The sequence below is a fragment of the Nomascus leucogenys genome, chromosome 17 (genome assembly GCF_006542625.1).
Source record: "Nomascus leucogenys isolate Asia chromosome 17, Asia_NLE_v1, whole genome shotgun sequence".
In the NCBI taxonomy this organism is placed as follows: domain Eukaryota; kingdom Metazoa; phylum Chordata; class Mammalia; order Primates; family Hylobatidae; genus Nomascus; species Nomascus leucogenys.
This window is the reverse complement of record NC_044397.1, coordinates 38,511,336-38,531,472: the sequence shown is the minus strand read 5'-3', so window position 1 is coordinate 38,531,472 and position 20,137 is coordinate 38,511,336. Positions and strand designations below refer to the sequence as shown.

General features: G+C 50.5%; 1 protein-coding gene across 2 annotated transcripts in view; it reads left to right on the top strand.

Annotated features, from left to right (window-relative positions):
• The window catches only part of RCC1L (RCC1 like), a 33,703-nt gene extending 14,644 nt beyond the window's left edge, over positions 1 to 19,059 (top strand). Inside the window, exons 7-11 of one of the 2 annotated variants that reach the window (XM_030797495.1) lie at positions 817 to 998; positions 3,977 to 4,064; positions 5,496 to 5,669; positions 8,674 to 8,759; positions 18,128 to 19,059. In XM_030797495.1, coding sequence (XP_030653355.1) covers positions 817 to 998; positions 3,977 to 4,064; positions 5,496 to 5,669; positions 8,674 to 8,759; positions 18,128 to 18,205 — 608 coding nt within the window. In that variant the 3' untranslated portion in view covers positions 18,206 to 19,059. The remainder of the gene's footprint in view (positions 1 to 816; positions 999 to 3,976; positions 4,065 to 5,495; positions 5,670 to 8,673; positions 8,760 to 18,127) is intronic. The other variant, XM_030797496.1, reaches the window with a different exon arrangement.
• Positions 19,060 to 20,137: the final 1,078 nt, after the last annotated feature.

Sequence of the window (20,137 nt, the reverse complement as noted above, 5' to 3'; positions counted from 1 at the left end):
TCCCAGCACTTTGGGAAGCTGAGGCGGGTGGATCACCTGAGGTCAGGGGTTTGAGGCTAGCCTCGCCAACATGACGAAACCACATCTCTATGAAAAATACAAAAATTAGCCAGGTCTGGTGGTGCGTGCCTGTAATCTCAGCTACTTGGGAGGCTTTGGCACAAGAATTAAAGAATTGCTTGAACCTAGGAGGTGGAGATTGCAGTGAGCCGAGATCGTGCCACTGCACTGCAGCCAGAACAACAGAGTGAGACTCCATCTCAAAACAAAAACAAAAACAAAAAAAAAGTTGTATAAGCATGCAAATAAGCAGATCAGGGTTTCTTTTCTTTCTTTCCTTCCTTCCTTCCTTCCTTCCTTCCTTCCTTCCTTCCTTCCTTCCTTCCTTCCTTCCCTCTTTCCTTTCTTTTCTTTCTTTCTTTCTTGTCTCACTCTTGCCAAGGCTGGAGTGCAGTGGTGTGATCTCGGCTTAACTGGAACCTCAGCCTCCCAGGTTCAAGCGATTCTTGTGCCTCAGCCTCCTGAGTAGCTGAGATTACAGGCATGTACCATTATGCCCTGATAATTTTTGTAATTTTTTTTTTTTTGGTAGAGACAGGGTTTTGCCATGTTGACCAGGCTGATCTCAAACTCCTGACCTCAAGTGATCTGCCTGTCTCAGCCTCTCAAAGTGTTGGGACAGCGCCTAGCCCCAGATTAGGATTTCTGAGCTGATACTTGTTAAGTGCTTAAAACTGCACTTGGTATATAGTAAGTCTGTGTATGTGTTTGTTAAAAGAGCGAATAATTAAAAATCCGTATTTTCCACTGTGTTAGGTCTGGGTCACTACAATGTCACCAGCTCGCCCACCAAGCTAGGTGGAGACCTGGCGGGAGTGAACATTATCCAAGTTGCCACCTACGGTGATTGCTGCCTGGCCGTGTCCGCCGACGGAGGACTCTTTGGTTGGGGAAACTCGGAGTACCTGCAGCTGGCCTCTGTCACTGACTCCACACAGGTATGCAGTCACCGACGATGTGGTGCTGGGAGGTTTGGAAACTAAGTGTTAAGGAGCTGGGTGTGGTGGCTCACACCTGTAATCCCAGCACTTTGGAAGGCCGAGATGGGCAGATCAATTGAGGTCAGGAGTTCAAGACCAGCCTGGGCAACATGGCAAAACCCCATCTCTACCAAAAAAATACAAAAATTAGCCAGGTATGGTGGTGCATGCCTGTAATCCCAGGTACTGGGGAGGCTGAGGCATGAGAATTGAATCGCTTGCAGATTGCAGTGAGCCGACATCGTGCCACCACATTCCAGCCTGGGTGACAGAGCAAGACTCTGCCTCAAAAAAAAAAAAAAAGAGCAAATAGGCTGGGCCCAGTGGCTCCCAGCACTTTGGGAGGCCAAGGCGGGTGGATCACCTGAGGTCAGGAGTTCAAGACCAGCCTGGCCAACATGGTGAAACCCCGTCTCTACTAAAAAAAAAAATGCAAAAATTCGCTGGGCGTGGTGGCGGGCACCTGTAATCCCATGTACTCGGGAGGCTGAGGCAGGAGAATCACTTGAACCTGGGAGGTGGAGGTTGCAGTGAGCCGAGATTGCACCATTGTACTCCAGCCTGGGGGATGAGAGCGAGACTTTATCTCAAAAAAAAAAAAAAAGAGCAAGTAAAGGAATAAAGAATGACTATTTCATAGGCAGGGCAGCCACCACACACTTTTAAGTGACCAGATCTCAGGAGGACCAAAAAGGGTGATGTTAAACCATGAGAAACCACCCCCATGATCCAGTCACCTCCCACCAGGCCTCACCTCCAGCACTGGGGTTTACATTTCAGCGTGAGATTTGGGTGCGGACAGAGATCTAAACCATATCAATCGTATAACTAATCTCTTTCTTCCCATCACTCATGTTCCACAATTACCAACCAATGGCCAATTCAAAAAATAGAGATATGATTCACATACCATAATTCACCATTTTAAAGTTTACAATTTAGTGGATTTTAGTATTAACATATTCACAAGGCTATGCAACTGTTACTACTATCTAATTTCAGAACATTTTAGTCACTCCTCCAAAAAACCCCATACTGCTAATGGCTAGTTTTTTGTTTATTTGTTTGTTGGCTTTGGTTTTTTTTTTTTTTTTTTTTGACATAAGGTGTCACTTTGTTGTCCAGGCTGGAGTGCTATCATAGCTCGCTGCAGCCTCGAACTCCTGGCTCAAGCAATCTTCCCGCCTCAACCTCCCTAGTAACTTGGACTATAGGTGCACACCATCATGCCCAGCTAATTTTTAAAAAAATTTTGTTATAAAACAGTTAGCCAGGCATGGTGGTGTGCACCTGTAGTCCCAGCTGCTGGGGAGGCTGAGGCAGGAGAATGACGTGAACCTGGGAGGCAGAGCTTGCAGTGAGCCGAGATTGTGCCACTGCACTCCAGCCTGGGCGACAGAGCGAGACTCTGTCTCAAAAAATAAAAAAAATTTTTGTTGTAGAGACAGGGTCTCGCTTTTTTGCCCAGCCTGCTTTCAAACTCCTGTGCTCAAGCGATCTTCCCACCTCAGCCTCCCAAACTGCTGGGATTATAGGCACGACCACTGCTGTACCTGGCTGGTGCGGTGCTGCAGTTTGAGGCTGCAGTGTGTTGTGATCATACTTGTGAATAGCTGGTGCACTCCAGCCTCGGCAACATAGTGAGATCCCATCTCTAATAAATAAACATATTACATTCCTTAATATAATCAAATTTCTGACAACATGCAGCAGGGTTTTTTTGAGATGGAGTCTCGCTCTGTCGCCCAGGCTGGAGTGCAGTGGCGTGATCTTGGCTCACTACAAGCTCCACCTCCCAGGTTCATGCCATTCTCCTGCCTCAGCCTCCCAAGTAGCTGGGACTACAAGCACCCGCCACTGCGCCCGGCTAATTTTTTGTATTTTTAGTAGAGACGAGGTTTCACCGTGTTAGCCAGGATGGTCTCCATCTCCTGACCTAGTGATCTGCCCACCTTGGCTTCCTAAAATGCTGGGATTACAGGCGTGAGCCACCACACCCGGCCCAGCAGGGTTTTAAATATATATTAATAGATAGAGAAATCTGCACAAAGGGAAAGTAAAGGTCAGCTAATAAGATTTTAAAAAGCCTCCTCTGTGGTCTGGTACAGTAGCTAGAAGTGGTTGTAAATTTGGCTATGAGCTTCCTAGTAGGCAAAGCAAAGAAGAAACATGTTCATTTAAATGATTCATTGTTTCCATAAGATAAACAGCAGATAAGGTGTTGGGGAGAAGTACGGCTCTCCCTGATACCAAGGCCTGAAAGAAATGTCACCCGTGGCCTTCCTGTGGGGGACAGATCCAGTGGCATGCCATTGTTATCTATTGCCACATAACAAATGGCCCCAATACTTAGTGGATTAAAACAATACACTTTATTTATTTATTTGTTTTGAGATAGGATCTTGCTCTGTCACCCAGGATGGAGTGCAGTGGTGTGAACACGGCTCACTGTAACCTCCACCTCCTGGGTACAAGCGATTCTCCTGGGTCAGCCCCCCGAGTAGCTGGGACTACAGGCACTTGCCACCATGCCCAGCTAATTTTTGTATTTTCAGTAGAGACAGGGTTTCACCGTGTTGGCCAAGTTGGTCTTAAACTCCTGACCTCAAGTGATCCGCCTGCCTCCGCCTCCCAAACTGCTAGGATTATAGGCGTGAGCCACCACACCTGGCCACAAATGTCATTTTATGTTAATTTTGGTTGACATCTGCCTCTTCCACTAGACTAGAAAGAACCCTCTGAGGGTGGAAACTGAGTCTCTTTTGCTTCCCATTCTACCCTAGCACCTAGTATGATGCTTGGCATGCAATGTTCAGGAAGTATCTGTGGAGTGAATGAATGAACTGGGACTCAGCTACTCTGTACCTATGACCAGAGCACTTCCCGGTCCTTACTGACTTGCTTTCCTAACAGTGTGGCTCTTTTCTTTGGTTTAGGTGAATGTGCCCCGGTGCTTACACTTCTCAGGAGTGGGGAAGGTGCGACAGGCTGCGTGTGGTGGCACGGGCTGTGCAGTGTTAAATGGTGAGACCTTCTTTCCGGTGGCTCACTGGGAAGCTGTAGGTAGATTGCATAGGGAGTGGTCAGTGTCCATTGGATTTGCAGGCTGTAGATCTTAGCCTTAGGAGGGTAACATGGCTGGGCACGGTGGCTGACATCTGTAATCCCAGCACTTCGGGGAACTGATGCAGGAGGATCGCTTAAGGCCAGGAGTTCCAGACCAGCCTGGGCAACATAACGAGACCCCATCTCTACCAAAAAATGGAGAAATTAGCTGGAAGCCTGGGTGTGGTGGCTCACACCGTAATCTCAGCACTTTGGGAGGCCAAGGTGGGCGGGAGTTCAAGACCAGCCTGGCCAACATGGTGAAACCCTGTCTCTAATAAAAATAGAAAAATTAGCCAGACATGGTGGTGCATGCTTGTAATCCTAGCTACTTGGAAGGCTAAGGTGGGAGGATCGCTTGAACCCAGGAGGAAGAGGTTGCAGTGAGCCGAGATCGCGCCACTGCACTCCAGCCTGGGTGACAGAGCGAGACTCTGTCTCAATAGAAAAAGAAAAAATGAAAAATTAGCTGGGCATGGTGGTGCACGCCTGTAGTCCCAGCTACTCAGGAGGCTGAGGCAGAAAGGTCCTTTGAGCCTAGGAGTTCGAGCTGCAGTGAGCTATGATCATGCCACTGCACTGGGTGACAGAGCGAGACCCTGTTTCAAAAAAGGAAGGGACTATGGCCATGAGAAGATGGCATTGGATTGAGCTCAGTCATTACAGGGTGTGAATGAAGTTCTTAACAAAAAGTGAATAGCCTGCGATTTATCTGTAGACACATGGCCGCAGAGCTGAGTCATCCTAGAGCAAACCTCTGGAGTGGAGAGTGAACTACTTAATTCCCCTCCCTTAGCCTGGGCCAGAGAGACTCCAGCTCTGCCTTCTCCCGCCAAAAAATCAAAGGCAGATGGGAGAACAGCCTTCAGCTTTGGATAACGTTGAAATGTCTGGCACCACTGATGAATATTAAACTTTCTATAACCAAAACATCATTTCTAAGAGTTTTAAGAATCTGGCCAGACATTGTTGATGTGTTTGGCCTTCTGATCAGTGTGAAACACAGAGCTGTCATTAGGGGGAGAAAACATCCTCCAATTCTCTGGTATTCGTATGGGTTTTCTGGCTGATTTATGCACTCGTCCCCTCCAGGTTACTAACCCTCAAGATGTGGGAAGTTTGTGTTCTGAGCCAGGAGAGCTGGCGAGACAGACTCCCCCAGCAAGAATTTAAGCAGGGGAGAGAGAATTATTCTAAATCTCTGTCTGCATATTCTTGCCAAGCAAGGAGGAAAAAAAAAAAAACAAACCTTGTGGATGTCTTAAACCTTGGTGGTGTAGTTTGAGTTTCTGGTGAGGGAGGGTTCTTACTTGGATGGACTTACTGACCCTTGTTTTTACTGTAATGTAGGAGAAGGACATGTTTTTGTCTGGGGCTATGGAATTCTTGGGAAAGGTCCAAACCTAGTGGAAAGTGCCGTCCCTGAAATGATTCCACCCACTCTCTTTGGCTTGACGAGGTTCAACCCAGAAATCCAGGTTTCCCGCATCCGATGTGGACTCAGCCACTTTGCTGCACTGACCAGTAAGTTACTAAGCCCGACGGCCCCGGTGTGAGCCCGGCAGAGGTTCTCTCTCCAGTTCAACCCCAGACTGCAGGCAGCTCTCAGGTTCCACCCATCCAACAGAACGGCGCCTTTGTACTGATAACTCAAGCGAGGGCTAAGCCAGAAGTGGTTTGCCTCGAGGTTCTATAATGTGTCTTGTTTTCCCCCACTGGAGTTTTAATTTTGGTTTGTTTGGTTTGTGGGTAGGCTAACGTGAACATGCATTTTCTCAAGAGAGCACCCATCGGTGGTAGGAAGGGGTGGTGCCGGAGGAAACCAGCAGAGGCTTGGCGGATCCACGGGTGGGTGATTAGGAAGTGAATGTGTGGGGCTTAATCCCATTCCCCAGCTGAGCCCAGACCCTGACCTGACCCAGGATATGGGATGGCAAAAGGCCGATTTGTCAGACTGTCCCGTGGTTTCACGGAGGTAAATCTACCGATTTCTCCAAAGTGCCGGGGCACAGAATGATGAAAGGGGAGAGTGAAATGGAGGTTTTTCCCGAAGGCCTGCCAGATTACAAAGCCACAGAATATCCACTTACGCTGCAGGGTAAGGGTAAGGAATGTGTCCTTTTCTTGGTTACATCTCTTACTCCACCACAGTTACCGTGGGTTCAATTTGCTGCTCTTTAGGTGACTCGAATAGTAAAACTGTCCTGAATTAATTTCATTCTGTGATTCCCAAGTAAATTAGTTATTTCCTTGCAATTAAAAGAATCTTTTCATCTCATGGCAAGTAATTGTTTTCTTTTTAAACATCTGGGCCGGGACTGTCAGTTGATACCATCTTTGGTGGAGTTCTCTGGCTTCATTCCCACGTGGGGCCTGTCCCAGATGCCCACCCTCTGTACTAGGGTCCTAACTGCTATTCACTTATTGTCTGAATTCCAGGCTTCAGAGGCTGTCAAACAGGCAGGCCTGGGTTGTTATGGCTGCCGGCTGGAGTTTTATCTGGCTCTAGGTTGAAGCACTGAAGTGGCAGTGGTCATGGCTAAGCCAGAGAATTCCTGGCCACTGCCCAGCCAGAGCGGCCGCTTGCATTTGCAGCTGAGTGTAGGTCTCATGAATTCTTTTTTTTCAGTTGGAGTCTCACTCTTGTTGCCCAGGCTGGAGTGCAATGGCGCGATCTTGGCTCACCACAACCTCCGCCTTCCGAGTTCAAACGATTCTCCTGCCTCAGCCTCCCGAGTAGCTGGGATTACAGGCACGCACCACCATGCCCGGCTAATTCGGTGTCATGAATTCTTAAAGCTATTTTGATTTGATAAATAAGAGTTGTATGGACTAATTTTGGGGGAAACAAATATCTACTTTCCAGAAAGTTCTTAAGGCCTAAACTATGGGCAGAGACAGGTGTTTAGAAATCTGTGTGAAGCATTTGACTAGAGCAGAGGCTTTTCTATTTGCCCTCATGCCATGTAGCCATTTCAGGTCACAGTGAAATGAAATTCCTTTCTGGATTTCTCCCCAAGACTCAACAGGCCTCCTTCTAAGGGTGAGTTACTGCCTGTTGGTAGACAGAGCGTGGCTGTCTTCCTGCCTGTGTGCCTGGCATTTACAGATAGCCATCTGGGAATTAAGAGTTGGTTGGTTTATCCTGTGGTCTGCTAGCATTTTGGGGAGCCAGGCCGAATTGTTCTGTTAAACACCTAAGGTCTAGCTGGGCGCATTGGCTCATGCTTGTAATCCCAGCACTTTGGGAGGCCAGGATGGGAGGATCCCTCAAGCCCAGGAGTTCAAGACTAGCCTGGGCAACATAGTGAGATCCCTTTTCTATAAAAAATACAGAAATTAGTTGGGTGTGGTGGTATGCGCCTGTAGTCTCAGCTACTCTGGAGGCTGAGGTGGAAGGATTGCTTGAGTTTGAGAGTTCAAGGCTGCAGTGAGCTGTGTTTGTGCCACTGTTTCGCAGCCTGGGCAACAGAGTGAGACCCTGTCTCAAAAGCAAACAAAAACACACACACAAAAACTATCTAAGGTCTGAGTGTGGAGGACAAGGGGTATGCTCAGATCGGGAGGCCAAGACAGCTTGTAATTATTCCGTACTTCATCAGCCCCAGGTCTTGTAGTCCTGGCTTTTCCATGTCACTTCCTCTGCCTCCCATGACCCAAGCCTTTTGTCTGACAGCTGGTGGTGACATGGGCCCAGGAGTGCCCCAGCTGGTGCAGACAGAGTCCCACCTGAAGGCCAGGCTAGGAGAGGCCATCTCCTGGGTTGACCTCTTAAACAGCATCTTGTACTTTTTCTTCATGACAGTTTTTACAGTTTGTAAACATATATTAAAATCGTCTGTCTGTTTCATCTCCGGCCTGTCCCCAGCTCCTGGAACAAGACCTAGACCCAGCGCAAGTAGGGTCCAGCACTTGGTCATTAGATGCCCTGTGGCTGAATGCTCCCAAGATATGGACAGTCAATCCAGGAATGACAAATTGTCCTACTTTTCACTGTCAAATCAGGAAGCCCAGGGTGTCGCCAGGATTTGTGGAGGGCAGAGTTTGGTGGCACACGATTGTGGGCGGGGCACAAGGGGTGAGCAGAGTGGGCCGTGTGCACCAGTGACCTCCAGCCCCATGCACCACCCCCAGACCCCAGCTCCATGTACCACCCCCAGCCCTGTACACCACCCCCAGACCCCAGCTCCATGCACCACCCCCAGCCCCGTGCACCACCCCCAGACCCCAGCTCCATGTACCACCCCTAGCCCCGTGCACCACCCCCTGCCCCCATCTTCATTTGAGTGCTCATCTCCCACGTGGGTGGATACAGCAGAAGTCCTGGCCGTGGACCTGTTTTCGATATGGGGACAGCATCTCAGACCCTTACTTTTGCCTTCAAAGAAAGCATGAACGCCTGGTAAAAGCTGAACAGTGGGTTCTGTAGGTATCTGGTTCTAGAAAGCCTGTTCTCATGACCCATCCTCTCCTTGGAGACTTGTTCTTCACACAGTCCCAACCAACCCCTCTTTTCCTCCCTTTGCAGACAAAGGAGAGCTGTTTGTATGGGGCAAGAACATCCGAGGGTGCCTGGGAATCGGTCGCCTGGAGGACCAGTATTTTCCATGGAGGGTAAGGCTGGCCGGGGCGATCTTGAGAATGGGTGCTAAGAGTAGAGTCACCTGACGTCACTGCAGACACCTTGCGTGCAGATGGGCCAGGACAAGGGCCACGGGACCTGCTCCCCATTCTGGGTCCTGGCTGCACTCCTGCAGCGTGGCATGCTATGTCATAGCACACTCTGTGGTGACACCCATGAGATACCCGTGGGGCATCTGCATGGTGTGATGGGCGGGGGAGTGACACCAGGCTCTCGGGGTGCAGGAGCTGGGTCAACCCATCCCGGCCCACTGACTGGGAGGTTGGAGGGAGCAGCCCACTCAAGCATCCAGTCCTATAAGAAGCCCTGTCAGAGGCCATCCTTGGGGTGGATTGGGGAAACAGAGGCACGATGGTGCAAAGGCTCTGGTAGGGTGCCATGAGGCTCCAGAGAGGGGGAGATATTTGATGAAGTCGGCACGCTAGGAGATGTTTACAGAAGCCCATGTGGGGGAATGCTTCACAATGAATTTAAAAGAAAGCAGGATGTTTAATATTTAGAAGGCCCAACCGCAGCCATGAAGTGAAAAAATAAAGTCGCTTCCTTAGGGGCGGTAGTATGCAATTAGACAAAAAGGCTCGTTCCAGAATTACAGGGGAAGAGAGGCTCATTCTAAAATTGTAGTTTACCTTAGTGTTGTTTACTAAGTCAGTTCTTTAAGGCGTTCTAAAAATGGAGGTTTTTGGGGTTTTTTGAACATGAAACATACGTTCATGGTACAAAAAAATGTATTATGGAAAATAAGTCTCCCACCACCCAGTTTTTGTTCCAGAGGCAGCCACTGGTCCTGGTTTCTTTATGTTCCTTTCCAGAGATCGTCTCTGCATAGAGACTCGTGTGCATGCGTGCATGTGTGTGTGTGTGTGTGTGTCTGTGAGTACATGCATGTGTGTGCAGTGTGCATATGTGTGTACTTTATCAGAAGGTTGGATTTTAATTTGTTTTGAAATTGTGAAAAGCGTTCTTAAAAAGGACTTGCACCTGGTATGGTGGCTCACGCCTGTAATCCCAGCACTTGGGGAGGCTGAGGCGGGCAGATCACAAGGTCAGGAGTTCGAGACCAGCCTGACCAACATGGTGAAACCCCATCTCTACTAAAAATACAAAAATTAGCCAGGCATGGTGGCGGACACCTGTAATCCCAGCTACTCAGGAGGCTGAGGCTGGAGAATCGCTTGAACCCGGGAGGCCGAGGTTGCAGTGGGCCGAGATCAGACGCCGCTGCACTCCAGCCTGGGCGACAGAGGGAGACTCTGTCTCAGAAAAAACAAAGGACTTGCAAAAGAAATGTGTACATATATATATACACACATATATATATAAATATATAATACATATATTATACATTTATATATATTAAATATATATATATATATATTTTTTTTTTCCAAGACCATTGGTGGAGGCTCTGAGAAAGCAAGTTGAAATGGAGACTTTAACTTTGTTTTTTTGTTTTTGCTTTTTATGAGACAGGGTCTCACTCTTATCGCTCAGGTTGGATTGCAGTGATGTGATCACAGCTCACTGCAGCCTTGACCTTCCTGGGCTCAGGTGATCCTCCCACCTCAGCCTCCTGAATAGCTGGGACCACAGGCATACACCACCACACCTGGCAAATTTTTTTATTTTTAGTAGAGATGGAGGTCTCACTATGTTGCCCAGGCTGGTCTCAAACTTCTGGCCTCAAGCAATCTGCCTTGGGATTATAGGCATGAGCCATCACTCCCAGCCGACTTTAGCCTTGTTGGAAAAGTGTTTGTATAATGGAGTTGTTCCCAAGGTAGTGGGGCTTGCAGGCTTTCTCCTGAGCCTAGAAACCACCGGTGTGAGGAATGGAGAGTCGGGCAGTGGACGCAGCTCAGATAATGTGAGCATCAGTCATCTACATGCCCACTTGCTTTCCTCACTGACTCCTCTCTTCTCTCACTTTGCCCTTCCTTTTGAAAAGGACTTCCTTCTGAGGGGGGAACTTGGGAAACAGTTAAAGCAGCCGGGTTTTGGGTGAAAGAACGCTGACGAGGGTCTGCCCCCCGCCCTCATTTCCTTCAAACCAGAGTGATCAGCCTGAGATTTGACTCAGGTCACATTGCCCCTGCCATAAGGGCATGTGCAAAGCGCTGGTCCCTGTGCGGGCAGGGAGTGGCCAGAGCCCGATCCCCTTGACATTCCATCTGGGTCACTTGCCCTGGCTCTCCACGCACCAAATGTCCTTCTGGTCATTTGCTTTTTATTTTTATTTTTATTTATTTATTTATTTTTTTTGAGATGGAGTCTTGCTCTGTTGCCCAGGCTTGAGTGAGGTGGCATGATATCAGCTCACTGAAACCTTCACCTTCCGGGTTCAAGTGATTCTCCTGCCTCAGCCTCCCTGGTAGCTGGGATTACAGGTGCGTGCCACAATGCCTGGCTATCATTTGCTTTTTAAACACATTTGTGCTATTGGGAAAAGAGCACCCCAGCCTGTCCCCGTGACAGCGGCATTTGGCACCAAATCATTGTCCTTCCTCTTTCACATTCAGGGAGCCCCTAAGCATTTGTGCAGAGAGTGGCCTCGACCCCTGTCCTCTTTGGATTGGGGGTGGGAGGGTCCAGTCCCTTCTGATGTCTCACTTAAAAAAAAAAAATTACAAGTGATTTTTCTTTTCTTTGTTTTGTTTGTTCTTTTAGACAGGTCTTGCTCTGTCACCCATGCTGGAGTGTGGTGACAGGATCTCGGCTCACTGCAGCCTCTGTCTCCCAGGTTCAAGTGATCCTCCCATCTCAGCCTCCCGAGTAGCTGGGATTACAGGCTCGCACAACCACACCTTGCTAATTTTTGTATTTTTTGTAGAGATGGGGTCTTGCCGTGTTGCCCAGGATTTTTTTTTTTTTTTTTGAAACAGGGTCTTGCTTTGTTGCCCAGGCTGGAATATGGTGTGATCACACCCACTGCAGCCTCAAACTCCCAGGCTCAAGCTATCCTCCTGCCTCAGCCCCCTGAGTAACTGAGATGTGGGATGGGATGACAGGCATGTGCCACCACACCCAAATATTTTTTTTTCTTTTTTTTTAAGAGATGGGGTCTTATGTGTTGATCTCAACCTCCTGGGCTCAAGTGATCCTCTTGCTTCAGCCTCCGGAATAGCTGAGATTACAGGCATGTGCCACCACACCCAGCTTATTTTATTATTTATATTTATTTGTTTTATTTATTCAAGAGATGAGGTCTTGCTACGTTGCCCAGGCTGGTCTCAAACTTCTGGCCTCAAGTGCTCTTCCCACCTTGGCCTCACAAAATGTTGGAATTACAGGGGTGAGTCACCAGCTTGGGTGATCTTTATTCTTTAAAACAACTATGTTCAAATTAATCTTCCGTAGGGGATATATTAGATCATTTAAAAAGTATTCCAGAGAAGAAGAGAAAAAAAGAGTAAAACTTTACTTGTAGCTCGTACACTGGTACCAACTAGTTATTCTTAGACTCGCAGAATTTGGCCTTTTCTGAGTATGTAGGCCCGGGAGGTGACATCTGAGCCACCTGATGCAAACCTCTGCCTCCAGAAACTTTCCAGGACATGTTTTTTTGCTACATGTTGAGACTTATTCCTCAGAGAGGTTCAGTGGTTTCCCCAGGGTCACACATCTAAGTCGGAGTCAGAGCCAGGATTTGGACTCAGTTACATCTGACTTTTAAGATGATGGTCTTTCCATGGTCACCCACCTCCCTGGGTGAGCCTGTAGCTGGTGTGGAGAGAAGGCAGCACGCAGTGGCATGGAACATTCGACCAGGTGTTGTCTGGCCTTCCAAGACCCTCCGACCTGAGGGGGAGTGCTGCAGACCTACAGCAGGCAGCGAGGGGGTGTGGAGTTGCCTTCACCCCTCATCCCCCAGGGAGCACCCTGGCTTTCCACGGACAAACATTCCAGCCTGGCTTCGGGGAGGGCAGGGCATGGGCAGCATGCTGGGCATGTGACATCCATTCTCTCTCATCCTCCAGACACCTTGAGGGTGGGGTTGCTCCCTCCACAGTGCGCACACGGGGACACCGATGTCAGGAGCGAAGGGGCTTGCCCCAGGTCTCACGGCCCCTGAGCAGGTTGGGTATAATTTGAACTTGCGACTCTGCCTGTTGACGGTGCTTCCACTCCTCCTGGGCCCCGCAGGTCAGGACTGGGGGTGTCTGGAGATACAAGCTGGGGAGCTCGCTGCCTTCCAGCCTCGCTTATGTGACTGCTTCCGTGGCCCTGGGTCTTAGGTGGTGTTTCTTTTTTTTTTTTTTTTGAGACGATGTCCTGCTCTGTCACCCAGGTTGGAGTACAGTGGCACAGTCTCGGCTCACTGCAACCTCTGCCTCCCGGGTTCAAGCGATTCTCTTGCCTCAGCCTCCCCAGTAACTGGGATTACAGGTATGTGCCACCATGCCTGGCTAATTTTTGTATTTTTAGTAGAGATGGGGTTTCACCATGTTGCCCAGGCTGGTCTCGAACTCTTCACCTGCCTCGGCCTCCCAAAATGCTGGGATTACAGGTGTGAGCCACTGCTCCTGGCCGGTGGTTCTTTTTTTTTTTTTTTTTTTAAATTATTGGCCAAGCACTATGGCTCATCTTTATAATCCCAGCACTTTGGGAGGCCAAGGCGGGCAGATCATGAGGTCAGGAGTTCGATACCAGCCTGACCAACATGGTGAAACCCCGTCTCTACTAAAAATACAAAAATTAGCCAGGCGTGGGGGTGCACGCTTATAATCCCAGCTACTCAGAAGTCTGAGCAGGAGAATCACTTGAACCTAGGAGGCCGAGGTTGCAGTGAGCTGAGATTGTGCCACTGCACTCCAGTCTGGGCAACAGAGTGAGACTTTGTCTCCAAAAAAAAAAAAAAAAATTATTTTATTTATTCATCTGTGTATGTACCCACCTAGGTGGTTCTAACAATGCAGGAGAGGAGTACAGGTTAAAAGCTGGGCACAGGCCAGGCATGGTAGCTCACGCCTATAATCCCAGCGTTTTGAGAGGCTAACACGAAAGGATTGCTTGAGGCCAGGAGTTCGAGACCAGCCTGGGCAACATAGTGAGACTCCATCTCTACAAAAAACAAATGACCCAGGTGCAGTGGCGTGTGCCTGTAATCCCAGCTCCCTGGGAGGCTGAGGCAGGAGGATCACTTGAGCCCAGGAGTTAGAAGCTGCGGTGAGCTATGATCACACCACTGCACTCCAGCCGGGGCAACAGAGCAAGACCTTGTCTCTAAACAAAAATTTAAAAATACAAAAGCGGCCAGGCGTGGTGGCTCACGCCTGTAATCCCAGAACTTTGGGAGTACCAGGCGGATGGATCACAAGGTCAGGAGTTTGAGACCAGCCCGGCCAACATGGTGAAACCCCGTCTCTACTAAAAATACAAAAATTAGCTGTGTGTCGTGGCACGTGCCTGTAATCCCAGCTACTCAGGAGGCTGAGGCAGGAGAATTGCTTGAACTCAGGAGGTGGAGGCTGCAGTGAGCCGAGATCGTGCCACTGCACTCCAGCCTGGGTGACAGAGCAAGACTCCATCTCATTGATTAAAAAAAAAAGTAGAAAAGCTGGTACCATTGAACTGCAGAGCTGAGCACTGGAGCAATCTCCCTTTCCCAGGCTCTCTTGTCCCCACGAAGGACTCACCGCTCAGGGTTCCTTCTTCCTGCACCCCCGTCTTTCACCTGGTGGGCGTTTGTTTTAGCAACTTGTAATTGTGGATAGGGATGTTCCTAAATGGATTCTGCTGAGAGAGTCACCAAGGCTAAATATGGTTCTGGCTTTTGGAGCTGTTTCCCTCAGCAGCGGAGTTGTGAGTGTAAATTGGCTTAGAAGAAAAACGCCATTTAACCTTGTCTAGGACAAAAATAAAACATGGCTGAGGGCAGTCTCCTCTTGGACTCAGTTCAGAGACCACGTGAGATTGTCCGCCAGGGGGAGCTGGAACCTTGGGGAGCCTCCCGCTGGTCCCCAGGGAGGGCTCCCAGGAGCCAGGCCCTTGCTGCCCACGCCACCCGCAGCAGAGACCATCGTGGCTTCCTTTGCTTTGGGCTTGAATGGCCAGAGCCCTGGGGGAGCAACGACCTGGGGGCTTAAGTGCAGCCAATGAGTGAGGAAGCGCACTTTCCCTGGAAAGGTAAATAAAGTGCTCCCTAATGGCTTGGGACGTTGCTAAGAGGCGGTCCGGGCCCAGTCACCGCAGAGGCAGCCTGTTGTCTTCTCCCGCCAGCCTCGCAGGCTTTCTGCATCGACGTGCCTTTGTGATTCACTGGGCCCCATTCTTGTTTGTTTAGTGATTCCTGTAATAGGTTCTTCTAAAGACATTCATTTGTTTAGGGACAGGGCTGGGGAGGACAGCATGACTTGGTTTCCAGCATCCATGTGCTATGGCCAGGAGTCCCTAATGGTCTTGTCTCCCAGCGTAGGCGCAAAGCTCCGGGGTTGGCACCTGCTGCCTCTCGGCTTTTAGGGCCAGGCCATCTGGATTAGGTGGTTTCCCTCTTAAGCTTGGTAAACTCCACAGACTGTGACAGATCCCCTTTCCAGCTGTCATACCACCTGGCTGCGTGCTGCCACCAGGGGAGGGTGGTCGAATTCGGATCTGGTCAGTAGATCAAGTGCCAGCATCCTGGCAGGGGTCTTTGGGCCAAGCCAGGCAGGGTCACTTTCTTTGCAGTCGGCACTTAAGAAAGGAAGAGAAGGCCGGGCGCGGCGGCTCACGCCTGTAATCCCAGAGCTTTGGGAGGCTGAGGCAGGCGGCTTACAAGGTCAGGAGATCGAGACCATCCCAGCCAACATGGTGAAACCCCATCTCTACGAAAAATACAAAAATTAGCTGGGCATGGTACTGCGTGCCTGTAATCCCAAGCTACTCAGGAGGCTGAGGCAGGAGAGTCGCTTGAACCAGGGAGTCAGAGGTTGCAGTGAACCGAGATCACGCCACTGCACTCCAGCCTGGCGACAGAGCGAGACTCCGTCTCAAAAAAAAAAAAAAAAAGAAAGGAAGAGATGCATATCTGCTCTTTTGCATAAAGAACCTCGGAGGGCCAGGCCCGGGGATCACACCTGGAATCCCAGCACTTCGGGAGGCTGAGGCTGAGACAGGAGAATCACTTGAGCCCAGGAGTTCGAGACCAGCCTGGGCAACATGGCAAGACCCTGTCTCTACAAAAAATACAAAAATAAGCTGAGCATAGTGGTGCACACCAGTAGTCCTAGCTACTTGGGAGGGTGAGGTGGGAGGATAGCTTGAGCCCAGGAGTTCGACATTGCAGTGTGAGCTATGATTGCGTCTCTGTACTCCAGCCTCGGCAACATAGTGAGACCCCGGTCTGTACAAACAAACAAAATTAGCCAGGCATGGTGGCATGTGCCTGTAGTCACAGCTACTTGGGAGGCTAAGGCAGGAGAATCACTTGAGCCTGGGAGGTTAAGCCTGCAGTGATTGCACCACTAGACTCCAGCCTGGGCAACAAAATGAGACCCTGCCTCTTTTTTGTTTCTGAGCCAGAGTCTTGCTCTGTTATTCTCAGGCTGGAGTGCAATGGCGTGATCTCGGCTCACTGCAACCTCTGTCTCCTGAGTTCAAGCAATTTTCCTACTTCAGCCTCCTGAGTAGCTGGGATTACAGGCACCTGCCACCACACCCAGCTAATTTTTGCATTTTTAGTAGAGACAGGGTTTCACCATGTTGTCCAGGCTGGTCTCAAACTCCTACCTGCCGTGGCCTCCCAAAGTGCTGGGATTACAGGCGTGAGCCACCGCGCCTGGCCTAGACCCTGTCTCTTAAAACAAAAACAAAACAAACCTCTGGAAAGTTAATAAGAAATCAGTTAAAAGTAGTTTTCAGAGGCAGATGGGGACTGGGGCAGCTGGTGATAGGGGTGGTAATGAAAAACTTTTTTTTTTTTTTGAGACAGAGTCTTGCTCTGTCGCCCAGGCTGGAGTGCAGTGGTGCGATCTCAGCTCACTGCAACCTCCACCTCCCGGGTTCAAGTGATTCTCCTGCCCCAGCCTCCCAAGTAGCTGGGGTTATAGGCGTGCGCCACCACACCCAGCTAATTTTTGTATTTTTAGTAGAGATAGGGTTTCACCGTGTTGGCCAGGCTGGTCTTGAACTCCTGACCTCAAGTGGAGTCCGCCTTGGCCTCCCAAAGTGCTGGGATTAGAGGTGTGAGCCACTGCGCCCGGAATAAACGTCATTTAATAGCTTTTTCTTCTTTTTCACTGAATGTCCTTTTATCTGGCAGCTATGTAAATGCACTGCCTAGTCATAATAAACAAGAAAGAGAAAGCAGAGTGCCCCTTTCCTGGATAGCTGGATTGACCATGGTCCTGGGCACACCTGGAGTTGTTGAGGGTGTCCGTTTCCATGGCGAGGCTATAGAACAGTGGGCGCCCTTCAAACAGGCTAGAGCCTCCATGTCTCAGCGAGGCCATCTTCTTGCTCCCTTGAGGCTTGGGCTGTCCTCTGATGCCATGTTGTCAGCCCAGACAGGCAGTGTGATCAGGGCTCCTGTCAAGGGTCTTTGAGACACAGCCACTGCCCCTGCTTGGTGGTCGTGACTTGGGACGCAGCCTGCCTGTGACTGGAGCTGGGGGTGACGGGTAAGATGAGTGGAGATTCTGGGCCAGTGGGACCTGGTTCCCAGACTGGACCTGCAAGGCAAGAGAAAGGGTTTCTGGAGCTTGTTTTTGAGGTGGAGTCTCGCTCTGTCACCCAGGCTGGAGTGCAGTGGTGCAATCTTGGCTCACTGCAGCCTCCACCTCCTGGGTTCAAGCAGTTCTCCCACCTCAGCCTCCCGAGTAGCTGGGATTACAGGCGCCCGCCACCACGCCTGGCTGGTCTCGAATTTCTGACCTCATGTGATCCGCCTGCCTTGGCCTCCCAAAGTGCTGGGATTACGGGCGTGAGCTACAGCCCCCGGCCCCTGGAGCTTCTTAGTGAGCCATAGCAGTGGGTGCCAGGAGAAATCTCTGAACACCTGGCCTGGGGGCATGGAGCCTGGTGGTGTTAGGGTCAGAGGGGAGCAGCCCCTGTAGGGCGTGCAGGTTCCAGGGATGCACGCAGGCCCGTGTTCCTGCCCAGCGTGGCCACTCAGGCTGATGTGAATGGTGATGGCTGCCGTTGACTGGAGGGAGTTGGGATGGCCTTGTCCTCATGACCACACGCAGTTGTCCTGATGGACCTGCTGGGGAGGCCCCTAAGTGCCCCCATTCCCAGAGGGTAGGGAGCCGAGGCTCAGAGAAGCTGTCTCCTACCGAGAGGCAGGGCCGGGTTGGCCAACACCAGTGCCTGTCTCCTCCGGGTGCGCCACCCCACCCATGGTATGCTGGATCTTATTTTTCAGGTGACGATGCCTGGGGAGCCCGTGGACGTGGCATGTGGCGTGGACCACATGGTGACCCTAGCCAAGTCATTCATCTAAACCTCCCTCACCTGCTTGGGCGGCCCCATCCCGGGAACCACTGGCACTCCTTGGCAGAGGCCAGCGCGTGGCCAGCCCCCCGGGGTTCTTGGATAGTGGTGGCGGAGGACGCTGCGTGCAGTGTGACGCTGTGTCCTGAATCCCTTAGCGGGTACCTACCAGGAGGATCGGGGCAAGGTCCCTCTCCAGCTGCAGGTGAGGCCTGTGGACTCAGCACGGGACGGCAGCCTTTGGTGGGCCGCTGTGGCCCGCGCGTCTCTGCTCTCCAAGTAACATGCGACGGTGTCTGGTGTCACATCTGGCCTGAGAAGCCTGTCTTAGGAAAGCTTAGCTTGAACACAGTGCTCGGGAGGTTTCTCCTCTGTCTGTCATGGCAGTCTCTTGGTTTGTGTCTGGCCAAGGCCATGCATGTGCCTCGGACCGAGCCCCACCTTAGGCGAGGGAGTCAGGCTGGCCTTGGCCCTCGGTTTTCATCCAAGCCACCCTGCTCATGGCCCTTCCTGGCCGCCTGCCACACCGCAAGCTCGCTGGGGGGACACTAGAAGCACCGTGGCCTGAGATTCCATCTGGAGCTGTCCGTGGGCGCCAGCCCCAGCCTCCCACCACGCTCACTGCCTGGCTTGGAAAAGTTAAGAAGCCCCTCAGGCAGAGAATCGAGGCCAAGTTCCTGTGGGCCGAGGGCCCCGAGCACATCCGCCAAGGCTCCGCTGCAGTGCCAGGCGGAGGAGGGAGATCCAGAATTGTGAACAACGTTTGATTTAGTAGCGTGACCTGCCTTTCCCTTTAAAAACATCTTTTACAAATCTGTCTTGGAATAAAGTCTATTTTCTGCCTTTTGGTTTTTAAAATCTGAAGAGGTCTTCTTAAATCTTACTTGATCATTTAGAGTTTTGCTTTTATAAACAAGCCTTTTGATACAGAGGCAGAAGCCAGTGAAAAATACTTTTATAGAGATGAGGTCTTTCTATTTTATTTTTTTTTTTAGAGAGACAAGGTCTTGCTATGTTGCTTAGGCTCCAACCCCTGGCCTCAAGCCAAGCCATCCTCCTGCCTAGGCCTCCCAGAGTGCTAGGATTATAGGTGTGAGCTACTGTGCTCAACTGAAAAATAGTTTAGAAGACAGTCCTACTTGACAAATATTTTCTTTTTTATTTTTTGTTTTTTTGAGACAGAGTCTGGCTTTGTTGCCCAGGCTGGAGTACAGTGACGTGATCTCAGCTTACTGCAACTCCGCCCCTGGGTTCAAATGATTCTCCTGCCTCAGCCTCCCCAGTAGCTGGGACTACAAGTGTGCGTCACCACACCCAGCTAATTTGTTTTCTGTGTTTTTAGTAGAGATGGGGTTTCGCCATGTTGGCCAGGCTGGTCTCAAACTCCTGACCTCAGTTGATGTGGCTGCCTTGGTCCCCCAAAGTGCTGGGATTACAGGTGTGAGCCACCGCACCCAGCCATACTTGACAAATATTTTCTGAACAGATTCTACTCCCACAGTTCAGTTGGGAGAAAATACTTAGTACTCATGTCACAGGCTGGACTCCCACGCCCTGTCTGCCTTTACCCCGTTCCTTTAATGCGTTCACAACAGATACTTGTCATGTGCCCCGTCGGTGCCCAGTACTGTCCTCATGCTGGGGCGTGTGGTGACAAAAATCCCCGCACCGTGAAGCTCACATTCTAGGTAGAGAAACGGGAAAAACGAGAGGCAGCATGTGAAATGGCTCTGTGGGCCGTGGAGAGAAAGCAGGAGGAGGGGATGGGATCTCGGGAGGGCTGCCCTTTATTTATTTATTTATGAGACGGAGTCTCACTCTGTCGCCCAGGCTGGAGTGCAGTGGCGCGATCTCGGCTCACTGCTACCTCCGCCTCCCGGTTCAAGCAATTCTCCTATCTCAGCCTCCCGAGTAGCTGGGATTACAGGCGCCCGCCACCACA